This window comes from Oryx dammah, unplaced genomic scaffold, assembly GCF_014754425.2.
Source record: "Oryx dammah isolate SB20612 unplaced genomic scaffold, SCBI_Odam_1.1 HiC_scaffold_25, whole genome shotgun sequence".
Classification (NCBI taxonomy): Eukaryota; Metazoa; Chordata; class Mammalia; order Artiodactyla; family Bovidae; genus Oryx; species Oryx dammah.
Window position 1 is genome coordinate 67,681,862 of NW_024070209.1, and position 22,881 is coordinate 67,704,742.

Below are 22,881 nucleotides of genomic sequence, written 5' to 3' on the forward strand. Positions count from 1 at the left end.
CCCGAGGATAGTTGTCTAGCCCTATTTTACTGTCCATGAACCAGTCATTCATTCCTGTTTTTGCCTGAGCTGATTAGAGTTGGCTTTTTGTTATGTGTAATCAAAAATGCCTACCTATACACTTTGCTTGTCTTCCAAAGATAATGAATTATGAAGAATTTATATTATAAAGCAATATGATAAAGTGGAAAGAACATGCACTTTGGAATAAAATGAAACATTTTTAATGCTATTTCCAGTAAGATACTTAATCTCAGAGAGACTGTTTAACTTTATAAAAGAAGGAGTGGTGGCTAAATTCAAATAATGATGAGGATGAAATGAGAAAAATGATTAAGTGAGATTATAAATGAAAATGCCTTTATAAATGAACAGGCAAATAGGAAATGTTCCATTCTCTTCTTTTCTCCTTAAAGGCAGGCTTCTATTCTGTGACTTTCAGTATCTCCATTCTGTGATCAATGAATTAAAAAATAGAAACTGAATTTTACCATCTGTTAAGCTTTTTGGAGAATAAAGAAGGAAATAAAAATCAAGTGAACAAGTAATTATAAGCATTAGTTTGAAATGTCAATCAATATTGCCTTGACACCTGAATCTCTTTTTCCTAGTTCACTATCACGTAAATCTCCCAAAAGGTTTATACTTTTATAGTTAGGCCAACACAAGATATAATTTATAAAAACTAGTGACACTGTGCTTTATTTGAGAAGAAAATAAAAGGATATGATTGGAACTCTGTCAGGATGATCTTCAACATTTTGCCCTAACCAAGGTATTATTAATTTTCCAACATGTTAGTATAAGGTGGAGTGCTGCTGACTTCTTAGAGCATTAGAAAAAGGTTGAAACAAATTCTAAAGGTGAGTCCTTCAGGAAGGTAAGTGAGCTGGTTTTCTGTTTCTTTAAAAACTACGCAGGAATATCATCCAAGTTAAATGAAGACTATACACAGCAGCACCAAAAGGGCTATTTACAAGAAGAGTTTTTCTTTAAAAGAATTCACTTGAATGCACTGAGAAACTGCATCTTAGCTAAGAGTAGTTCACTAAGGAACAGAGCCATCTAAGTGTCTAACTAGTATTTAAAGTTGTCAAAGGGTAGGGATGTGCAAATTTAGCAGCAAAAGACTCTTGTTTTACTTCAAGGGAAAGTGATGGTGGTCAGAGGGGCCAGTTCCAAGGGCTGGTCCAAGGGGGGCCGCTGGTCTTGGTACTCTGCCACATGCCCATTGCGGTGGTGCCCATACTCAAACTTGATTCGAAGCTCACCAATCTTGGATTGGGGAAGAATATCTGGGATCCACTCGATGATGAAAGGTGTTGGCTCCTTTTGATCTGGGGAAGTGTTGCCTGAAGATAAAAAAGAAAAGAAAAAACAATTGATTAGTACAATTTTGAAATAAATTTTCACAAATTTTAAAAGGAAAAAGAAAAAAAAAACTGTATGAGAAGGAAAAAAGGTGGGGTGGGGGCAACAAGAAGAATCAAGACAAGGGAAAAGTGATTACTGCTCTATCTATCCAAAACAAAATTTCAGGGAACTGTCTGGCATTCTCAAATAAAGTAAGACCCAGCCTTTAGGAAAATAGGGCCAAAGGAATCATAAGGAGAGGCCAGGCTAAGAGGAAAAGACAGCTGGATGAGATGAAAAAGCAGACTAGCAAGAAAAGGTCAAGTTTCTTTCTTTTTTTTTTTTTTTTCTCTAGTTCAGCTCTTAACTGTACTTTTTTTGAAAAGGTCAAGTTTCAAGGAGACCAGAAAGAAACAGAATTAAAATCCAAATGGTTCTAAAATATATTACAAATCCATAATAACCACAAGAGTGTGGTACTGGCATATATCTTGACAGACAAAAAGAACAAAACAGAAAGATCCAAAATGGATACAAAAAGAAGAATTTAAGATAAGGCCAAAATGGTATTTTCAATTAGTGTAAGTAATATAAGTGAGTGTTTCTTATAACAAATGGGGTGCACCAACTACATAATTATCTGGAAGAAACTAAAAGATGACAGAATCTTACTTCATAACTTACATGAATATAAAGTCCAGAATATTAAAGGTTTAAATGTGAAAAACTCAGGTTAAAGAATGCTCTTGAATAAATATAAAGTACTAGCAGAATTAAAAATAAGCATATGGTGTCACCTCTAAAACACGGAGACAATAAACATAGAAAACATGGTCCATTTAGCGAAAAACAGAAAAAACAAAAAGACGGGGCTTTCCTGGTGGCTCAGTGGTAATAAAGATTCTGCCTGTCAATGCTGGAAACATAGGTTCAGTCCCTGATCTGGGAAGATCCCACGTGCTGAGGACCAACAAAGTCCATGAGCCATAACTATTGAGCCTGTGCTCTATGCCAGGGAGCCGCAACTACCGATGCCTGTGCACTCTAGTGCCCGTGTTCCGCAACAAGAGAAGCCGTTGCTATGAGAAGTCTGCACAGGACAACTGGAGAGTAGCCCCTGCCTGCTGCAACTAGAGAAAAGCCTGCACTGCAAAGAAGACCCAGCACAGCCAAAAATAATAAATAATAATATAAAATAATATAATACTGATAAGAGATTCAACAAGAGCAAAGTGTCACAAAAAAGTTAAAAGGAGGGCAATCATCAGAAAAATGTAAAACAAAAGAAAGCTGGTGTCACTGTTGTAATACTGAATAAAGACAAATTAAGGGCAAATGTTATTTTTAAATTGATAAACTGTTGCTATAGTCTGAATCTATATTCTCTAAAATTTCTGCCTAATATTATTATATCCTCCCCAAATTCATAAATTGAAAACCTAATCCCCAGTGTGACAGTACTTGGAGGCGGGGCCTTTGGGAGGTGATTAGGTCATGAGGGAAGAGCCCTGATGAGTGAGATTGAATGTCCTTATTTAAGACCCCAGAGACATCTATGCCCTTTCTGAAACGTGAGGACACAGAGAGAAGGCTGCTGATGGCTATCTTTGAACCAGGATGCAGGCCCTCATCAGACATCAAATCTGTAGGAATCTTGGACTTCCCACCCTGCAGAACTGTGAGAAATAAATCTCTGTTGTCTAAGTCACCCAGTATTTACAGTATTCTGTTATAGCAGTCCAAATGGACTAAGATAATATATTTACATTGACATCTGTCAATAACTCTAATGTACCAAAAAACATTGCATTACAATACTTAAAGGCTTTTGTAATATCAGAAGGCATTTAGAGAAACAAAACTGTAGTAGGAAATTGTATTACAACTCTATCTAAGTCTTATAAATCTTAAAGCTATACAGAATTTTATAATAACACGTTTGCTAGCACAAATTCATATCGTACATTAGGTTAGTGAGAAAATATTTTTAAATTCCTTTAAAAATTTGAAAAGGTACATCTTCTGAACTCAAAGTAATAAAAGTAGGAATGGATACTTAAAAATATAGAAATCAAAAACCTCAACCAAACAGAAATTTTAAATACAAAGTATTGGGAACACAGAAACTAAACTATAATTATAGACTATTTAGATATTAATAATAAGAACCTTAAATGTTCCTATTATCAAACATGAATTTTAAAAATTAACTGATAATTCCAAAAGGTATAAAAATTAAAAAGTTCCAAGAAAATGTTAGAAAAAGTTTTTAAAGAGTTTGGAAAGTTTAACAGACAAAAGTGGAAAATAGTTCAAAACATATAAATCATTTTCTATATAACTATTACCAAGACCCAAAAAAGATAGCCTCCAAAAAAGAAATTGTAGGCAATAACCCTCTTGATGAAAGTGAAAGAGGAGAGTAAAAATGTTGGCTTAAAGCTCAACATTCAGAAAACTAAGATTATGGCATCTGGTCCCATCACTTCATGGGAAATAGATGGGGAAACAGTGGCTGAATTTATTTTTCTGGGCTCCAAAATCACTGCAGATGATGATTGCAGCCATGAAATTAAAAGATGCTTAGTCCTTGGAAGAAAAGTTATGACCAACCTAGACAGCATATTAAAAAGCAGAGACATTACTTTGCCAACAAAGGTCCATCTAGTCAAGGCTATGGTTTTTCCAGTGGTCATGTATGGATGTGAGAGTTGGACTATAAAGAAGGCTGAGCGCAGAATTGATGCTTTTGAACTGTGGTGTTGGAGAAGACTCTTGAGAGTCCCTTGGACTGCAGGGAGACCCAACCAGTCCATCCTAAAGGAGATCAGTCCTGGGTGTTCATTGGAAGGACTGATGTTGAAGCTGAAACTCCAGTACTTTGGCCACCTGCCACTTTATGGCAGAAAAATTTTATGCTTAAAAATGGTTAAAATGTTAAGTTTTAAATTATATATGTTTTATAATAATAAAAGAGTCTAAAATAATGTTGAAGACAGACATGGAAAGTTGTTCATGACATATTTTTAAGTGGAAAAATCTATTTAGATATGATACCATGTTTCAGAAACTCTTTCTATGCACAGAAAAAAAAAGTGTACACCAAAATCTTAATGGTGATGTCATCTATGGTGGGTGGGATCGTGCTGTGTGCTAAGTCACTTCAGTCATGTCCAACTCTTTACGACCCCATGGACAGAGGACCCTGGTGGGCTTTTCCTGCAGCCTGCCAGGCTCCTCTGTCCACAGGATTTTCCAGACAAGAATACTGGAGTGGGTTGCCATTTCCTCCTCCCGGAGATCTTCCCGCCTTCTCTCTTACGTCTCCTGCATTGGCAGGCTGGTTCTTTACCACTAGTGTCACTTGGGAAGCATGGTGGGTGGGATTATTGGTGGTTTTTATTTTTCTTTATGCTCTATAGTGAAATCTATGATTTCTATATAATGAACAGGTATTACTTCTCTAATTTTACTTTAAAAGCAGTGGCTCAAGTGAAACAAAACACCTTATCCCATGACTGCCTTTACAAAATGTATGGATGTGTCGTCTTTGCTTAAGGTCAAGACCCAAAGTCCAGGACAGCATAGTACACACAGGTGACCTTCAGAGGAAGGTGTGCTATTGAAACCACCAATTTACTTACCAACTTTGAGAAAAGTTTTTAGTTCCAAGGGTCGCAGCACTGGTTGCTTTTCTATACGACCATAGGTTTCTGCTATGCTCTCTACTTCTACTTTAGGACATTTAAACAGCTCATAGGTCCCATCCCGGTTCTGGATAAAACTCCGGGTGATTTCCAAAGGCATCTGGATATGGAGACAATACCCAGAAAGGTGAGAAAGGAAAACCTTCACAAGTAGACAAACACTGGATGACAGTAGGTTTTATTCATGCTTTCAAGTGCACTCAAAACTTTTCCTCGTATTTTCAAGTAAATTTTTTCAACAATTCTGCCTTTTCTCCTATATATTGTTCATGGCTTTCCCTTTTTTTCTACAACTTTAATTTGAACTCCTGCCAAACCCTAGTGAACTGAACCCCTAATACCTTCATGGCTACATAACTGCTGCTGGCACAGATCTGCTTTAAAGTCATTTTATTCCTTCCTCACTGCTCTGCTGGCAGCAGTCTTCTCCTAAAAACTCTACCGACAATACCTACAGCTCATGTCTTGTGTGCTTACACCATCCTTGGCATTGAGTCAGACAAAGCCTGAACTGAGTTTTATCTTTGCCACTAAACAGCAGGGTGAGCTTCCCACAGCCTGTTTCTCATCTGCAAAACACAGTCCATACCAAGTCATGGCTGTGAGCTGGAATGGGGTGATATAGGTAAGTGATGTGCAACAGATAGAAGCTCAGCAACTTGACTTTACTCTGGGTTGTTTCAGTGCCTCCCTGCACATCATGTGTTTTTTTCTGTGACATCTTGCATTTAAAGAAGTTCCTCCATTGTCTTTAGGGGTAACATAAGTCTTCCCTAGTGTTCACATCTAAGTTCTACAGATAGCAATTTATTATTTTTTGAACATAACAATGCCTTGCAATCAAGCTAATCTTAATGTATGAAATCACATGATGTTGAGTTTTCCACAATATTTCATTATCATAGGAAGGGAAAATCCTCAAGTTTTTAGGATCTGGTTGAAAAAAATGTTTAAAAATGTCTAATACTATCCCTGTAAAAAGGAACACAAACTAAGAATCATTTCTCTGATGAGAACTCAATTGCAGTTTGGAGAGGGACACTAAATTGTGCTGGACCTACTGACTTCACAAGTAGCATATCATCTCAAATTATACATATACTTCCCAGGTGCCTGCCAGTTAATCTAGGGCTCACCACAGATAGTAGGGGAACATTATTTAATTTACAAGAAAAAGCATCCTTGTTTTCTCATCCCAAAGGCAAAGAAAAAAGGATGCTCCAATTTAAAAAAGAATACCACCTCAAGTTGCAGTGAATACCTATAAAATCAGAGTTGGAACCATAAAGTCACGAATGTGCCTGAATAATCTCTTAGAATGAACAAAAGGAATTCTCCGTAGTGTCCGCAACTCAACGAGCTGGTGCTTCCTGCACTTGCTTCTTTCTCTTCCCCACTCTGCCCTCCCAGTGTTGTAGAAATCAGCTCTTACCTCCGGGGTATCTAAGATTTGTTTAACCTGCAGGATATTCGTGATATGCCAGGTATACTTGGAAAAGGTTCCCAGTGGCAAGGCATCTTTTCGAATAAAAGCTTTAAGGTAAAAAAAGTGGACAAAATTAGACTACTGAAAATAATAGCATTACCTGTGCTCTTTCACTGAATTTGTCATTTTAGTTTCTAGAGTGTTCAGTGAAGTGATATTCGTGCCTTATAGAATCTTGCCCTCTAAAAAAGAAATCCTGGGCTTTCCTGGTGGTGGCTCAGTGGTAAAGAATCTGCCTGCCAATGCAGAAGACATGGGTTCAAGCCCTGGTCCCAGAAGATCCCACATGCTCTGGAGCAACTAAGCCTGTATGCCACAACTACTGAGCCTATGCACTCGAGCCTGGGAGCTGCAAGTACTGGAGCCCTAGCACTCTAGAGCCCATGGTCAGCAGCAAGGGAAGCCACTGCTATGAGAAGCCTGTACAATGTAACTAGAGAGTAGACCCCGCTCTGTACAACTAGAGAAAAGCCCACAAGCAGCAAGGAAGATCCAGCACAGCAAAAAAAAAAAAAATCCTATTTTTTCTTTTTTGGCTGTACTGCATGGCTTGTAGGCTCTTAGTTACCTGACCAGGGATCAAACTCAGGCCCTGGCACTGAAAGCACTGAGTCCTAATCACTGGACCACCAGGGAAATCCCTAAAAAAGGAATTCTAGAAGCAAATCTATAAACAGGGTTTTGGCAAAATGTGGTGAACCAAATGATATGGATTTTTGCTATGTGAAGTCTCTGATGCTTCCTTGAGATACTAATTTTGGGCATCTTAAGAAACTTCTTCCTTTGTGTCATAAAACTACAGACACAAGACTCCATTATAAAACAGCTTCTTACAACTTTAGATACATCAGAGGTCAAATCAGAGTCCTTAAAATAATTACATGGCGTTTAAAATTTGTGCATGTGGTTGCCAATCTATTACCCTGCCTCCGGATTATAAAGGAGTTCCACTGAAGGGCCTAAAAACATCTAAGGGATGGGTTAAAATTAATAATATTAGATCTCAAATGTAAACGGGAAGAATCAACATTGTCTCAAACGTTAGAGACATAAGGTGTAAAGATGGGGGATTTTTATGCCCCTAAATGGAGTGATTCACAGTATGCACCATTTAAAGTGAAAGTGAAAGTGTTAGTTGCTCAGTCGTGTCCAATTCTGTGATCCCATGGACTGTAGCCTGCCAGGCTGCTCTGTCCATGGAATTCTCCAGAATTAAACTTCAGTCCCTATCATATCATCAAATATCAATTTACTGAAGAAATAGCTCTGATTTCCAGCTATAGACACTCTTGGGCTATTTGCCCTTGAGCAGTCTTTTCTTCCTCCTTTTCTCTCTCTCCCTCATTTTCCTATACTACCTAATAACTGTCTTGAGATCTCTGCTGCTGCTGCTGCTGCTGCTGCTGCTGCTAAGTTGCTTCAGTCGTGTCCGACTCTGTGCGACCCCATAGACGGCAGCCTACCAGGCTCTGCCGTCCCTGGGATTCTCCAGGCAAGAACACTGGACTGGGTTGCCATTTCCTTCTCTATGAGATCTCTAGTAGAAAGATATTATATAAAATCAAGAAATAAGTACCAGAATACTGTAATGGTAAAATGTACCAACCCTGAGAATCACTCCAAAAAGAAAATCTCCCTCCATCAAAAATCAGGAATCATCAAAAACAAGTTTTAGTATTTGACAAATACTGTAATATCCTTCCAAGAAGTCAGCCCAAATAACAATTGGAGCTTGCAATGCTTTTGTTGAAACTGGCTCATATCTAGAAAATACCCAGCTTCTTGGTGGGCACCATCATTGCCCTTCATTGGTGGTTCTTTTATCAAGTTGTGCTTTCTGAATCTTTCCGTCAGCTCTTACTAGAATAAGCATGAGGCCTTTGAAGTGTATGATCATTATTCTAAGAGCTGATGGGCTAAGGCTTCATGCTCTGAGCATGTAACTAGAAGACCTAATTCTAAAATCCTGCACAGTTTTTCCCAAACATAATTCTGTAAGGTCCAGACATCTACAGCTATTCCTAAGGAAACATCTCGTACCTGTGGTAGAGTTGGGAAGCCGTTTCTTTGCGCTGCCGATGGATATTCTCTGTTGCAGGGCATCAAAAAAGGACTGAGGAATGTGGAAAACCAGTGGCTCTGGTTTGCCTACAGGAAATAAGAAGAACTCATTTAAAGAAACACAAGTGGGCTTTCTGGTGTGGAGGGAAAAGTGGAGGAAAGGGAACTGAGGAGCAGTAATAACTAAAAATACCACCGAGATTTCTTTATACAGAGGCAAAAACGAGCTTTGATGGACCTTTATGAGTCTAGCACTGTCACTTGCCCTACTCCTGATCCCTTGCAATTATAACCAATTCTTGTCACCTACCAAAAATAACCTTTCTAGTCCTCAATTTTGTAAATGCCACCACAGCACAGACTTCTCCCTTTAAAGAGGACATGAAATGAGATGAGAACATTGAGGCTGAGGTGAGAAGGTAAACTTGATTCACTCCTGCTCACTCTCCCAGGTGGCCAGAACTGTGAATGCCAGAGACTGCAAAGTTAGGACACTTTATCCAATAAGCATCAGTCTTCTCTCTGATCTGAAGGTAAGAAAACTGTTTGAAAATACTTAACAAACTTCTTTAAAACACTTGCAAAACACTAGGTTAACAAAATGTCAACAGAAAGACTGTTCAGGGGAGTGGTTGAAAAAATTCAGAGTTTTTCTTACTAACTCTGCCCAAGGGTCAAGCTCCAACAGAGCAAAAACATCCAGAACCAAGTGGATTAATAGGTAACTTCTACCTCCCTGGATGCAACTTAAAGAGGAGTTCTTAAAGACAGTTCAGATACCTTTTTTGAAATAAAGATCAAACCAAGAAAAATAAAAGGTTTTCTGGAATTTCATATTAAGATTTTACATCCTTTCAATTGATTTTACCTGCTTAATTGAATGTAGAATGTCAATAACAAAACTGTCATTGCTTTTGAGCCACTATAATATTAATATAGGGGCTTCCCTGGTGGCTCAGATGGTAAAGAATCTGCCTACAACTCGGGAGACCTGGGTTCAATCCCTGGGTTGGGAAGATCCCCTGGAGGAGGGAATGGCTGTCACTTTAGTACTCTTACCTGAAGAATTCCATGGACAGAGGAGCCTGGTGGGCTACAGTCCACAGAGTTACAAAAAGTTGGACATGACTGACTAACATACTTTTGAATATTAATATATATACAGTTGATTTTATTTTTAGCCATGTGGCATGACTTTCAGAATCTTACTTCCCCAACCAGGGATTGAACCTTCGCCCTCAGCAGTGAAAGTGTGAAGTCCTAACCACTGGACCACCAGGGAATTCCCATATAGGCAGTTTAGAGAAGTCGCTGAAGAAAGGAATTTTATTTTATTTTATTTTTTTATGGTTTCTAGCCATTCTTTTTTAATATAAATTTATTTAATTTTTAATATAAGTTTATTTAAAGAAAGGAATTTTAAAGTCTTTCATCTTGAAATTAGATTATAGGCTACATGCAAAGATCATTACGATTCTAAAAGTGCTAACTCACCAGAACTCAGCTGATGGGATGCTAGGGTTTAGGTTTATAAATTAATTTAAAAAAACCCTTGTAAAAGACACAGAATCACAGTGCTGGAGGGAGCTGGTGGTGACTTTGACAAAGGTGGTGGTAATAGAGATGGTGATACCACTAGGGTGGTATAAGGAATGGGATGAAAAAGGGCCATAGTTCACAGCTTACATTATTGTCAATGTTCTATTTTATGTTTTGGGAGGTGGGTTAGTAGGTATTTATTATATTATTTCAAACAATATATAAATAAATGAAATTTTTAAAGAAAAGAAAAACAGACTCTCTTTTTAACCTTCCCTAGTTTTTTGTTTTTTTTTTTAAATGATCTTCTATCTTTGCAACATGCAAAATCTTTAGTTGCAGCATGTGGGATCTAGTTCCCTGACCAGGGATCAAACCCAGGCCCCCCTGCACTGGGACTGTGTAGTCTTAGCCACTAGACCACTAGGGAAATCCCTAAACTTCCCTAGTTTATTTTGTTTTTCTAAAAGTAACTTCTAAAATTTTATTTCTGAATAAATTTTATTTATTCTGAACCAAGGTATCTAAAACTAAGCATGTATTTCAACACCTCCATTCTTGTTCCTTTCTTCACCATGAAGCCACAACTGCTCTAATCCTTCAACTCATCTCCTCCTCCTGAGTGTCTGCTGTTGGGCTACTATTCCCTCTGGAGTGCTTTGTATTTAAAATGATATTCATAAACTTCAACATATTCAGCAAAGAACATCAAAATGTTGTGAGGTTTATAAATAATGCCATGAGGAGGGTTTGAAGACCTGAGATGTATCACTTGGAAAAGAGAAGACCTGTCATGCAGGCCATGGGTGTACGCAGTAGGAGGGACTGTTACTTGAAAACGGGAACAGAAAATTACTCCATGTGGCTGGAGCGCAGACTAAAACCAACAGGAAGTATTATTAGCAAACATTTCCCTTTAGTATGAGGAAGACCTTCCTCACAGCTCTCACTGTCCAACAATGTTAAGAACTGCCTCAGAAAGGAGTGAGCTGCTCACCACTGCACAAAGCCTGAAAACCATCCATCAAGGATGCTTTTCAGGCAATGGGCAAGGCCTGGTAGATGGTCCACTTCTGAAACTGCTGAGGTTCTATGAGGCTATCATGATCAACCCCAATCCAGCTTGTGTTCTCCAATCTTCCTTAGCATATCTGTGCTATGTGTTGTGCTTAGTCGCTCAGTCATGTCTGACTCTTTTCGACCCCATGGACTGTAGCCCAACAGGCTTCTCTGACCATGAGGATTTTCCAGGCAAGAATACTGGAGTGGGTTGCTATGCTCTCCTCCAGAGGATCTTCCCAATCCAGGGATAGAACCCAGGTCTCCTGCATTGCAGGCAGATTCTTTACCATCTTTACCATCTAAGGGAAGCCCTTAGCATATCCATGTAATTTTATATAACTATCTTAGTCTCACATGTTTAGATTTTTTCCAAACTTTTTTCCTCCCATGCTTAATCCTCCCATTAAGTTTGAGGATTTAGAATGACCTTCTAAGTAAGGCTTGTTATCTCCCTCATCAAATACACACCCACGTATACCCTAAGACCAAGGCTGTCTACTTTTACTTATTATTTGCTGTGGTTTTTCTTTTCCATCACTAAATTCAATTTTGTTGGTCCTGCATTTTAATTATGTGATTATTCCTTTATTTCATTTAGATTTCTACTCTCTTGTGGTCCAGTGCCCTCTAGACTGAAGCCCAATTACTTTTTTTTCAAGACAGAGTAGAGCTATACACAATCACTTTAATTTCTCTGACTTTCAGCAACAGCGCAGTTAGATGACCAATACTTACCATCAAACTGATAGTGCATGGTTTGATGGATGCGTTCTGTGACACTGGCCAGCCAGTCTTGGAAGGATAAGGTCACTTGTGCCTCATCTAACAGCTGACCACAGGCTAGGAAAAAAAAAAACAAAACTCTTCATTAATTTTTATCTTTTCTTACAGAATTTAAGTTAACAGTTAACTGAACTCTGAAAAAGCTAAGGAGTTTATACTATATAAAAGAGCAACAAGCCAAAAATCAATGACAGTAGGTAAATTAAGTGAAATGGAATACTGCAGGATTTTCTTTTCAAAAATCCATCTAGAGAAAGAAAAAAAAAGAAATAGAAAGCTCTAAGAGACTAATGGGTTTAAGATTATTAACCACAGAAAGTTTGCAGCCTTTCAACATCAAACTGCAAACTGAAAAATGGTTGATTTACAGCCATTAATCGACCAGATTCCTGATGAGTATGTCTGCATACTGACCTACCGTTCTATTTCTTATTTCTTCTCCTGAAGAAATGTCTTCAGACACATGAAGATATTTATCCCCTTTTATAAAGACATAAAGATGCCAAAACTACTATCCATTTAAAATTAAAATTCTCATAGGTAAAAGCATCTAATGATAAGCTGGATTAAAAGCTATTTTCTTTTTTCTTTATATCAAAGTGATACTTTTAATTTGTTTACTTCCTGACCTTCTACAAACATTTGTTCTTGGAATGTGTAAGTTCTTAATTAGTTAGTTAATTAAGATTTGGTCTTGTACTATTTGTTGACATGACTGAAGTAATTTAGCATGCACACACACATGCACCTGCTACTTATGTATTTATTGGTCTTGTCTTCAAAACCAGAGTGTAAGCATAGAGATGACGTCTAATTTTTAATCACCAGCCAAATTATATGAGAGGTAAGAAGATGGTGATCCCCAAACATACAGGCTTAACTCTTCTGCACAGAAAAGTGATATATATATAAATTTATAAGTTATGTTCAAATCAAGTCATTCTGTCTCAAAAATTCAGAATGATATTTCTGTTACTGCCTTTCAGTGTTTTCAAATTCCACTAATTTTGTATTTCTTAACAAATATTTATCACTGTATAACTGTAAAATATGTTTCTTCTTCAGTTTTGAACCACCCATACCAACTACATGTAGGTAATGAGCAACAAAAATAAATTATTCTACAAAATCCATGATGCTAAAGCATGTCAGTAATTTTTGTTGTATTTGTTATTTAAAAGACAATTTGGTTGCGAGCCTGTTTGAGGCAGTGGGAGGGATAGCACAGATCTTGGCCTTGGTGCCTGCTATTGTTTATCTAGGGGGACAACATGCAACATTTCACGTGATTATATTGCTCTGGGCTTATTTAGGGTTTTCCACCTCTTTACCCTATTCTGGGGAAGGGACACTTACCCTGCCTTTTTAATGAAGAAGCAACCACAGGCTTTTTCAGGCCACTTTTCCTTAGATTACTGCTCGCTGCATCTGGAGGTAGCAGGGAACTGTTCGTCTGTGCACCTAAACCACAAGCACCATAGTGTTTAACGAGACGTTTGCAGAGTATAAATCAATTCAACATTAATTTCTGAAGTCTAAAACATATAAAAAGCCTATGCTAATTTCTACATTAGCTTAGCTTCAGTTTCTAAAAGGGATTAGCATTAGCCCTTATATATAACATTTAAAGTGTCTTACACTCTTTATAGGAAGTTGGTGGGGGGACTAGAAGCGAAAGGAAGAAAAGAAATTCACTCTTTGTTCTATGTCTCAGACAATCACTATCAAGTTTCTGGTGAAGCAGTATCCATTTTCTTTTTTATAAAGAGTTTATTTTGCTGGTTTTGTGATCTTAAGGAACTGTGACTACATCCACCTTCATGAATCACTGCCTTGCCATGGCGAAGGGGCTTGCATAACTCAGTGAAGCTAAGAGCCATGCTGTGCAGGGCCACCGAAGACCGATGGGTCATAGTGGAGAGTTCTGACAAAATATGTTCCACTGGAGGAGGGAATGGCAAACCATTCTAGTATTCTTGCCGTGAGGACCCCATGAACCGCACAAAAAGGCAAAAAGATAAGACAACGAAAGATGAGCTCCACCCCCCTCACTCCTCGCTGCCCCTGAGCTCAGAAAGTGTCCCCTGTGCTACTGGGAAAAAGTGGAGGGCAATCACTAATAGCTCCAGAAAGAATGAAGCAGCTGGGCCAAAGCAGAAATGATGCTCAGTTGTGGATGTGACTGGTGATGGAAGTAAGTCCAATGCTGTAAAGAACAGTATTGCATAGGAACCTGAAATTTTAGGTCCATGAATCAAGGTAAATTGGATGTGGTCAAGCAGAAGATGGCAAGAGGGTTGAACGTCGACATGTTAGGAATCAGTGAATTTAAATGGATGGGAATGGGCAAATTTAATTCAGATGACCATTATATCTACTACTGTGGGCAAGAATCCCATAGAAGAAATGCAGTAGCCCTCATAATCAACGAAACTGTCTGAAATGCAGTACTTGGGTGCAGTCTCACAAATGACAGAATGATCTTGGTTCATTTCCAAGGCAAACCATTTAATATCACAGTAATACCACAACCACTGATACTGAAGAAGCTAAAGTTGACCAGTTCTATGAAGACTTATAAGACCTTCTAGAACACCAAAAAAAAAAAAAAAAAAACGATGTCCCATTCATCATAGGGGATTGGAATGCAAAAATAGGAGGTCAAGAGACACCTGGAGTAACAGGCAAGTTTGGCCTTGGGAGTACAAAATGAAGCAAGGCAAAGGCTAACAGAATTCTGCTAAGAGAATGCACTGGTCACAGCAAACACCCTTTTCCTACAACACAGAGATGACTTTACACATGGACATCACCAGATGGTCAATACTGAAATCAGATTGATGATATTCTTTGCAGCTGAAGATGGAAAGACTCTATACAGTCAGCAAAAACAAGACCTGGAGCTGAATGTGGCTCAAATCATCAGCTCCTTATAACAAAATTCAGGCTTAAACTAGAGAGAGCAGAGCAAACCACCAGGCCATTCAGGTACAACCTAAATCAAATTTCCTGTAATTATACAGTGGAGGTGACGAATAGATTCAAGAGATTAGTTCTGGTAAACAGTGTGCCTGAAGAACTATGGACGGAAGTTTGTAATATTGAACAGGAGGCATGGACCAAAACCATAGGCAAGAAAAAGAAATGCAAAAAGGCAAAGTGGTTGTCTGAGGAGGCCTTACAAATAGCTGAGGAAAGAAGAGAAGCGAAAAGCAAGGGAGAAAGGGAAAGGTATACCCAACTGAATGCAGAATTCCAGAGAACAGCAAGGAGAGACAAGAAGTGAAAGTGAAAGTCACTCAGTCGAGTCTGACTGTTTGTGACCCCATGGACTATACAGTGGTAGCCTTTCCCTTCTCCAGCAGATCTTCCTGACCCAGGAATCAAACCAGGGTCTCCTGCATTGCAGGCTATTCTTCACCAGCTGAGCTATCAGGGAAGCACACAGAGAAACAAGAAGGCCTGGTTCAATGAACAATGCAAAGAAATAGAGGAAAACAACAGAATGGGAAAAGACTTGAGATCTCTTCAAGAAAATTGGAGATTACAAAGGAACATGAAAAGACGGGCACAACAAAGGACAAAAATGGTACGGACCTAATAGAAGCAGAAGAGATCAAGAAAAGATGGCAAGAATACACAGAACAACTGTATAAAAAAGATTTTATTGACCCAGATAACCACGATGGTGTGGTCACTCACCTAGAGCCAGACATCCCAGAGTATGCAGTCAAGTGGGCCTTAGGAAGCACTGCTGCCAATAAAACTAGTGAAGGTCATAGAATTTTAGCACAGCTATTTAAAATCCTGAAAGATGATGCTATTAAAGTGCTGCACTCAATATGTCAGCAAATTTGGAAAACTCAGCAGTGGCCACAGGACTGGAAAAGGTCAATTTTCATCCCTATGCCAAATAAGGGCAGTATTAAAGAATATTCAAGCTACCAGACAATTGCACTTACTTTCCATGCTAGTAAGGTTATACTCAAAATCCTTCAAGCTAGGCTTCAGCAGTACTTGAATCGAGAACTTCCAGACATACAAGCTGGGTTTAGACAAGGCAGAGGAATCAGAGATCAAATTGCCAACATTCGCTGGATCATAGAGAAAGTTAGGGAATTCTAGAAAAACATCTTCTGCTTCACTGACTACACTAAAGCCTTTGACTGTGTAGATCATAAACTGTGGAAAGCCCTTAAAGAGATGGGTATACCAGACCACCTTACCTGCCTCCTGAAAAACCTGTACGTGAGTCAAGAGCAACAGTTAGAACCTTACATGGAACAACTGAATGGTTCAAAATTGAGAAAGGAGTACAACAGGCTGTATATTGTCCCTGGTGTTTGTTTAACTTATACGCAGAGCACATCATGCAAAATGCAGGGCTGGATGAGTTGCAAACTGGAAACAAGACTGCTAGGAGAAATATCAATAACCTCAGATATACAGATGATACCACCCTAATGGCAGAAAGTGAAGAGGAACTAAAGAGCCTCTTGATGAGGGTGGAAGAGGAGAGTGAAAAAGCCGGCTTAAAACTCAGTATCGGAAAAATGAAGATCAGGGCATCTGGTCCCATCACTTCATGGCAAATAGGGGAAACAGTATAAGCAGTGACAGATTTCCTCTTCTTGGGCTCCAAAATCACTGTGGATGGTGACTGTAGCCATGAAATTAGAAGACGACTGCTTCTTGGAAGGAAAGCTATTACAAACTTAGTGTATTGAAAAGCAAAGACATCACTTTGCTGACAAAGGTCCATATAGTCAAAGCTATGGTCTTTCCAGTAGTCATGTACAGATGTGAGAGTTGGACCAGAAAGAAGGCTGAGTGCCGAAGAACTGATGCTTTCAAAACTGTGGTGCTGGAGAAGACTCTTGAGAGTCCCTTAGACAACAAGGAGATCAAACCAGTCCATCCTAAAGGAAATCAACCCTGAATACTCATTGGAAGGACAGATGCTGAAGCTGAAGCTCTAATACTTTGGCCACCTGACATGAACAGTGGACTCACTGGAAAAGACCCTAATGCTGAGAAAGATTGAAGGCAGAAGTAGAAGAGGGCGACACATGATGAGAAGGCTGGATGGCATCACCAATTCAATGGACATGAACTTGGGGAAACTCCAAGAGAAGGTGATGGACAAGGAGGCCTGGCAAGCTGCAGTCCATGGGGTCGCAAAAAGTTGAACAACAATTACACCAGGATTATCAGATTTAGCAAAAAAAATTGTTTTTAATTTCAAATAATTTTTTATTGTAAATGTGTTCCAAAGATTACATGGGAAATACTTATACCCAAAAAATTATTCACTGTTTGTATGAAATTCAAATTGAATTGAGTATTCTGTACTTTATCTGGCTACCTGAGTGATCTAACATTTCTACAAACTCCTTACAATCATTTTTAATGGCTGCCTGGCATTCTATCAAGTGGTTTGTTTAACTATCCCCAGTGGTTGGCCCTTAGTTGCTTCTAATTTTTCATTACTATAAACAAATACCCAATGAGCATCTCTGGACAAAATGTTTTTCCTATATCAAGGATTATTTCCTTTAAAAAAGATTATTTAAAAGTAGAATTACTGAGTTACAGGGTATAAATTTTTTTTTTTTAACGTCAAGTTTTCTGGGGAAAGACTCATAAGTAAACATTTAACCACAATCTCTACTCTATATTGCTGCCAGAATTCTCTCTCAAAAACACAGAAATAACCAAGTCACCGTCTCTCCATCTTTCTCCAACTTCCCAGCACCTAAACTATGCACAACCACTTGACCCGCCTCCAGCAATACGCCCTCTATGGATAGGAACATTTTTCAAGGTTCTTAAATACTGCAAACTACTTTTACAAATGACTAAAGCAACTTAACACTACATTAGCCACGCTGAAGAGGCCAATTTGCCTGTGGCCTCATCACGTAAAAAAAAAGTTTGCTAACTTGGCATCCAAAAATATTTTGTTTTAATTCTGTATTTATAAAACATTTGCATTTCTCTCTTCACTAGTGAGCCTGGAGTTTGGTCCACATGTGCAGGCCAGGTAATATTTTCCTTTCATTCAGAGTCTAGGTCTTTTAACACTTATCAACTATGATACTTTAGCATTTTCACATTGATTTATATGAGTCCTTAACTGACACCGATATATTTGAATTAGAAAAGAAAAAAAATACACATATAATGCCACCTGATGAAAATGCAGAAAACAAACTATATTTTTAAATTATCATGGAAAATATAATCAAACACTATCACAAATTTTTAAACAAACACCTATCAATGAAAACTTCATAAGTCTATCCTAAGGCAGATTAAGGTGTAAAACTAGCCTGAAAATGATTCAGGGATGAACAAATATATCAATAATACAAGCAGAGTTTGAGTGGATCTTATACTTGGCCAACAGAACCAACCCTTAGCTTGACAAAGAATTATCAATAAGGGTAAAACTTTTTTCAGACAACAACAACAACAACATTACCTCTTGTATTTGCTGAGATTCAGTGAAACATATAAAACACAGTAAAACAATATCTAAAGGTCACACCACCAACAAACAAACGAAACAGCTTCTCACCAGATACTTCCTCCTTTTTCCTCTTCTTTGGCTTAGAGGTGGTAGACTCACAAGCTGATACTGGTGATTCTGAATGGCAACCTAACTGGGGCACAATAACCTCCTTTAGACCTAAAATAAAACAAATTTCTGAATTATTAATACTATCTATGAATAACTATGGGCTTCCCTGGTGGCTCAGAGGTTAAAGTGTCTGCCTCCAATGCGGGAGACCTGGGTTCGATCCCTGGGTAGGGAAGATCCCCTGGAGAAGGAAATGGTAACCCACTCCAGTACTCTTGCCTGGAGAATCCCATGGATGGAGAAGCCTGGTAGGCTATACTCTATGGGGTCGCAAAGAGTCAGACATGACTGAGCGACTTCACTTTTACTTTCATGAATAACTATGGGTCCCAACCTAGAGAAAAATTAATTTCTAAAAAAATCCAAATCCCCAAAACAAATTACAGCATGACTGCCTGTTTTAAAATCAGTTCCTTTAAAGAACTCCCCAAACATACGTTCTTATTCATGGGACATTAATATGATAAAAGGCTCTACAGAGAAACGTAAAACAAAAAATTGGGGAGTTGCTGCCAGCTGAAGATCATTTAGAAATGAAAAGCACAAGATGAAAATGTTAAAAACAACATAAGTCTTGTAGAAACTTTAAAAGATTTTTTGAGCAAAGTACTAGTTTTCCCCATCTTCAAAGATAAAAAACAAGCGAGACAAAATAGAAGGTACTTTTTGTTTGTTCTTTGTTTTTACTAACATAGGGAGGGCACCTGTAGAAAAGTAAAAAATCAAAGCAAAGCTAACTTTGCTTGATTCATTGTCTCAGTGAAAATGCCCAAGTTTCTTGATTGTTAATTTCAACCAACCAACCAACCTTCATACAAGTGTGCTGACTGGAATTAAAAGAAAGAATGCTTTTCTTTGGATTTATCTAGCAACTGCTTCTGAAGGTTGCTAGGACAATCTCCAAATGCCGTCAGTGGGACTCTTTCATTGCTGTTTTAGAAAAACAGAGTAAACGTGTCAACCACACCACCTACCGCTGGAATCAAAGTTTAGGAAGTCTGAGAATTCCTGAGCCAATGTCTCGTCACTGGCAAAGGCACAGATGCAAGCAAAGAAATGAATGCATCTCTGGACTGCCTCATCCTTGGAAGCATTCGACTTGTGTGACTTTAGAGTCTGGCAGGAGCAGAAGAAACGGCGTTCAGGCAAGCTTTTGGCACCGATTTTTTGCACAAAGGATGTATGTAAATACCCCAAACTATGCTTCTGGCTTGCTTTGCATTTCACCACCAAAATGTTTTTAGTAATCCTCTGTACAAGGGGACCTGTGGGTTCCGTGGCCAACTGCCAGATGGTTTGCTTGGTTTCTGCAGAGGCCTGCATGGCATTCAGGACTGAGCTCTTTAGAGTCAGAGGGGTGGCCTCTGCCTGGCAGTTCACTGCCAGCTTGATGTGCTGGCACTGGTTCTCCACAACGCCCTGGGTGGCAGCTTTCAGGCATGAGGGAACATAACACCGGCCAGAGCTCAGCTGAGTGATGATGGTCCCGTCCACCGTCTGGATGGTCGTCTCTGAAACACCTAGCTCCACGAAGCATCGGTAATCGGGGCCTCGGTCTCTTTGCCGCACCGAGTAGACTTGCAGATCGGAGCCTGTGATGATTTTGACAGCCTCAGCACTAGGCTGCTTCCGGGCACCGTACCGGAAAATGGTTCCACACGTCTTGTTCTTACAGCTCAGTCCCCGGGTTCCATTGTATGTGCCACATCGGGGACACTTTCTGATCCCCCTCAATGTGGCCTTCCCCAAATCAGATAAGAAAGCTGGAACTTTGGTCCTTAGAGAGCTTGGTTCCATTTTTCACAGGTTCTAGAAAAGACAATAAGCTCATCAGCCTGAGTATACACGTACAAACACACACACAGTTAAAATCACTTACAATATCTAGTACAGAAAGTAAAATGAAAAGAAGCTATCCACTATTTTCAAACTGTACTCTCAAAGAAAACATCCATTTAAACCCTCAAATAAAATAAAAGTGTAGGAAACTTTATGAAATATTTCTCAAGATTCAGTCTTGTTTTATACAACAAGCTAGGTTAATCTAATCTTTTTTTTGACCACACCAAAGGATCAATGGCAGTGGAAGCACAGAGTCCTAACCACTGGACTGCCAAGGAATTCCCTAGTTAACCTGATTTCAACATGCACAGATGTTTGACTTGAGTGACTGGAGAATGGGAAAGATGAGTTCTTTCTCTTCCACCGTTCCCCACAAAACTCAGACCAATCTTACCTGTATCAATTGCCAGAGTATCCAGAAAACAGTATAACCTGAATTCGTAAGACCTAAAAGGTGTTTCATTAGTTTGTGATGATCATAAAAGACAAGTGAAGACGCAACAATTTACAGAGTAAAAAACACTGTTTAACTCAAGTCTTCTGAAGTTTGAACTCTGTGGTGTAACAATGGAGACATTCTGCCTCCTCCTCCTCGGCCAGCCAATGGCAAAGCTCATGCCCAATGTTCCACAGTCAAAGATTCCCACTGCCCTAAGTGGAGACCATGGCAGCCTGTAAGTAAAACAGGAAAAAACTATTACAGTTATACAAAGAGTGATTCTTTCCTTTTAGAAAAGGAAAGCCTTTCACAAATATTTGAGAAATATTTGATAGAAATTATCATGGTTGTTTTATACTTCCAATCACAAGAAGGTAAAACAGTGCTAATGTCATTACACAGGGAGCTTTCAAAAACACCTAGAGCCAGGAATATACACCTAGAGCCAGGAATATACACCTAGAGCCAGGTATACTCAGCCTTCCTAATAGTAATGCACTGCATTTTTAGAGCACTTTATGCTTTTCAACATGCTTTTACGTTCATTATTTTATTTGAATCTCTCCATATTAGTGTCTCATTTGAGCCAAACAACAATGGCTTTTCAGATGAAAATCAAAAAGTTAAGTAACTTGCCTGCGGCCACCTATCAAAATCAGCAGTGTGGTTGCCACTAACCTAGTGTCTGCTGAATGTGAATCTCTGTTTCTGATTTCCCCTCAACATTATGAACATTTTTAAACATATAAAAAAATAGAATTATACAGTCAACCACATACTAGATTCTAAAATTAACCTTTTACTATATTTATTACATATCCCTTTCTTCATCTATCAATCCCTTTCATATTCTGATGCATTTCAAAGTAAGCTGCAGGTATCAGCAGCATGCATATTATTAACTAAAGTTTAATATTTTTGCCGCTAAGTCACTTCAGTTGTGTCTGACTCTGTGCAACCCCATAGACAGCAGCCCACCAGGCTCCCCTGTCCCTGGGACTCTCCAGGCAAGAACACTGGAGTGGGTTGCCATTTCCTTCTCCAATGCATGAAAGTGAAAAGTGAAACGGAAGTCTCTCGGTAGTGTCTGACTCTTTGCGACCCCATGGACTGCAGCCTACCAGGCTCCTCCATCCATGGGATTTTCCAGGCAAGAGTACTGGAGTGGGGTGCCATTGTCTTCTCCAATATTTTTAATGCTTTTTAAAAAGGTAAATCTGCTTATGATTTTGAAGTAAGGTGTGAGCTTTGCTTTTGCTCTCTGACCCCAAAGAACAGTCTTTTTTTTTTTTTTCCAGCTGTGCTGAGTGTTGCTGTGCAAGGGCTTTCTCGAGTTGCAGTACATGGGCTTACTTGCTTACTTGCCCTGCAGCATGAGAAATCTTCCCAGAACAGGGATCGAACCAATACCCCTGCATCAGCAGATGGATTCTTAACTACTGGACCACCAGGGAAGTTCCCAAAGAATAGTCTTGATAAAAGACTCTCCCTTCACATCTTCTCTAGTCCACTGATTGAACAAATTGAAAAGTACAAATAAGAAAAGTCTAGGAATGCCTACATTTTGGTGCTAAGAACTAATCCTCCATGTAATATCTGCTGAGTGAATGAAGTTTTGTGAAATATGATTGATAGCAGGGTTTCTCCACCTTGGCACCAGAGACATTTAGGGCTAGATACTACAGCGAGGGAAAACGGCCCCACCCATCAGCAGAAATTTAGAATAAAGACTTACTGAGCATGGCTTTACCCACCAGAGCAAGACTATTTTCCCCACAGCCAATCCTTCCTATTAGGAAGCTTGCACAAACTTCTTATCCTAATCCATCAGAAGGCAGACAGAATGAACACCATAATCACAGAAAACTAACCAAACTGATCACATGGATCACAGCATTGTGTAACTTAATGAAACCATGAGCCATGCTGTGTAGGGCCACTCAAGATAGATGGGTCATGGTGGAGA

General features: G+C 39.0%; 2 protein-coding genes across 8 annotated transcripts in view; both read right to left on the reverse strand.

Annotated features, from left to right (window-relative positions):
- Positions 1-208: 208 nt before the first annotated feature.
- The window catches only part of CUNH2orf42 (chromosome unknown C2orf42 homolog), a 39,425-nt gene continuing 16,752 nt past the window's right edge, over positions 209-22,881 (reverse strand). For 4 of the 5 annotated variants that reach the window (XM_040224077.1, XM_040224078.1, XM_040224075.1 and 1 more), the window contains 9 exons: positions 20,871-21,148; positions 19,609-20,443; positions 18,572-18,682; positions 13,348-13,452; positions 11,944-12,048; positions 8,587-8,694; positions 6,493-6,593; positions 4,998-5,160; positions 209-1,352 (listed from right to left, as the gene is read on the reverse strand). In XM_040224077.1, the coding sequence (XP_040080011.1) occupies positions 1,144-1,352; positions 4,998-5,160; positions 6,493-6,593; positions 8,587-8,694; positions 11,944-12,048; positions 13,348-13,452; positions 18,572-18,682; positions 19,609-20,431 (1,725 nt within the window). In that variant the 5' untranslated portion in view covers positions 20,432-20,443; positions 20,871-21,148 and the 3' untranslated portion in view covers positions 209-1,143. The remainder of the gene's footprint in view (positions 1,353-4,997; positions 5,161-6,492; positions 6,594-8,586; positions 8,695-11,943; positions 12,049-13,347; positions 13,453-18,571; positions 18,683-19,608; positions 20,444-20,870; positions 21,149-22,881) is intronic. The other variant, XM_040224076.1, reaches the window with a different exon arrangement.
- TIA1 (TIA1 cytotoxic granule associated RNA binding protein) overlaps positions 20,052-22,881 on the reverse strand; it is a 54,540-nt gene continuing 51,710 nt past the window's right edge. For 2 of the 3 annotated variants that reach the window (XR_005718297.1, XR_005718298.1), the window contains 2 exons: positions 20,871-21,148; positions 20,052-20,443 (listed from right to left, as the gene is read on the reverse strand). Coding sequence is in view for 1 of the 3 variants with exons in the window: in XM_040224090.1 (XP_040080024.1) it covers positions 20,953-21,148 (196 nt within the window). In the remaining 2 variants the exon portion in view is untranslated. Of the gene's footprint in view, positions 20,444-20,870; positions 21,149-22,881 lie in introns of those variants that run through there. The other variant, XM_040224090.1, reaches the window with a different exon arrangement.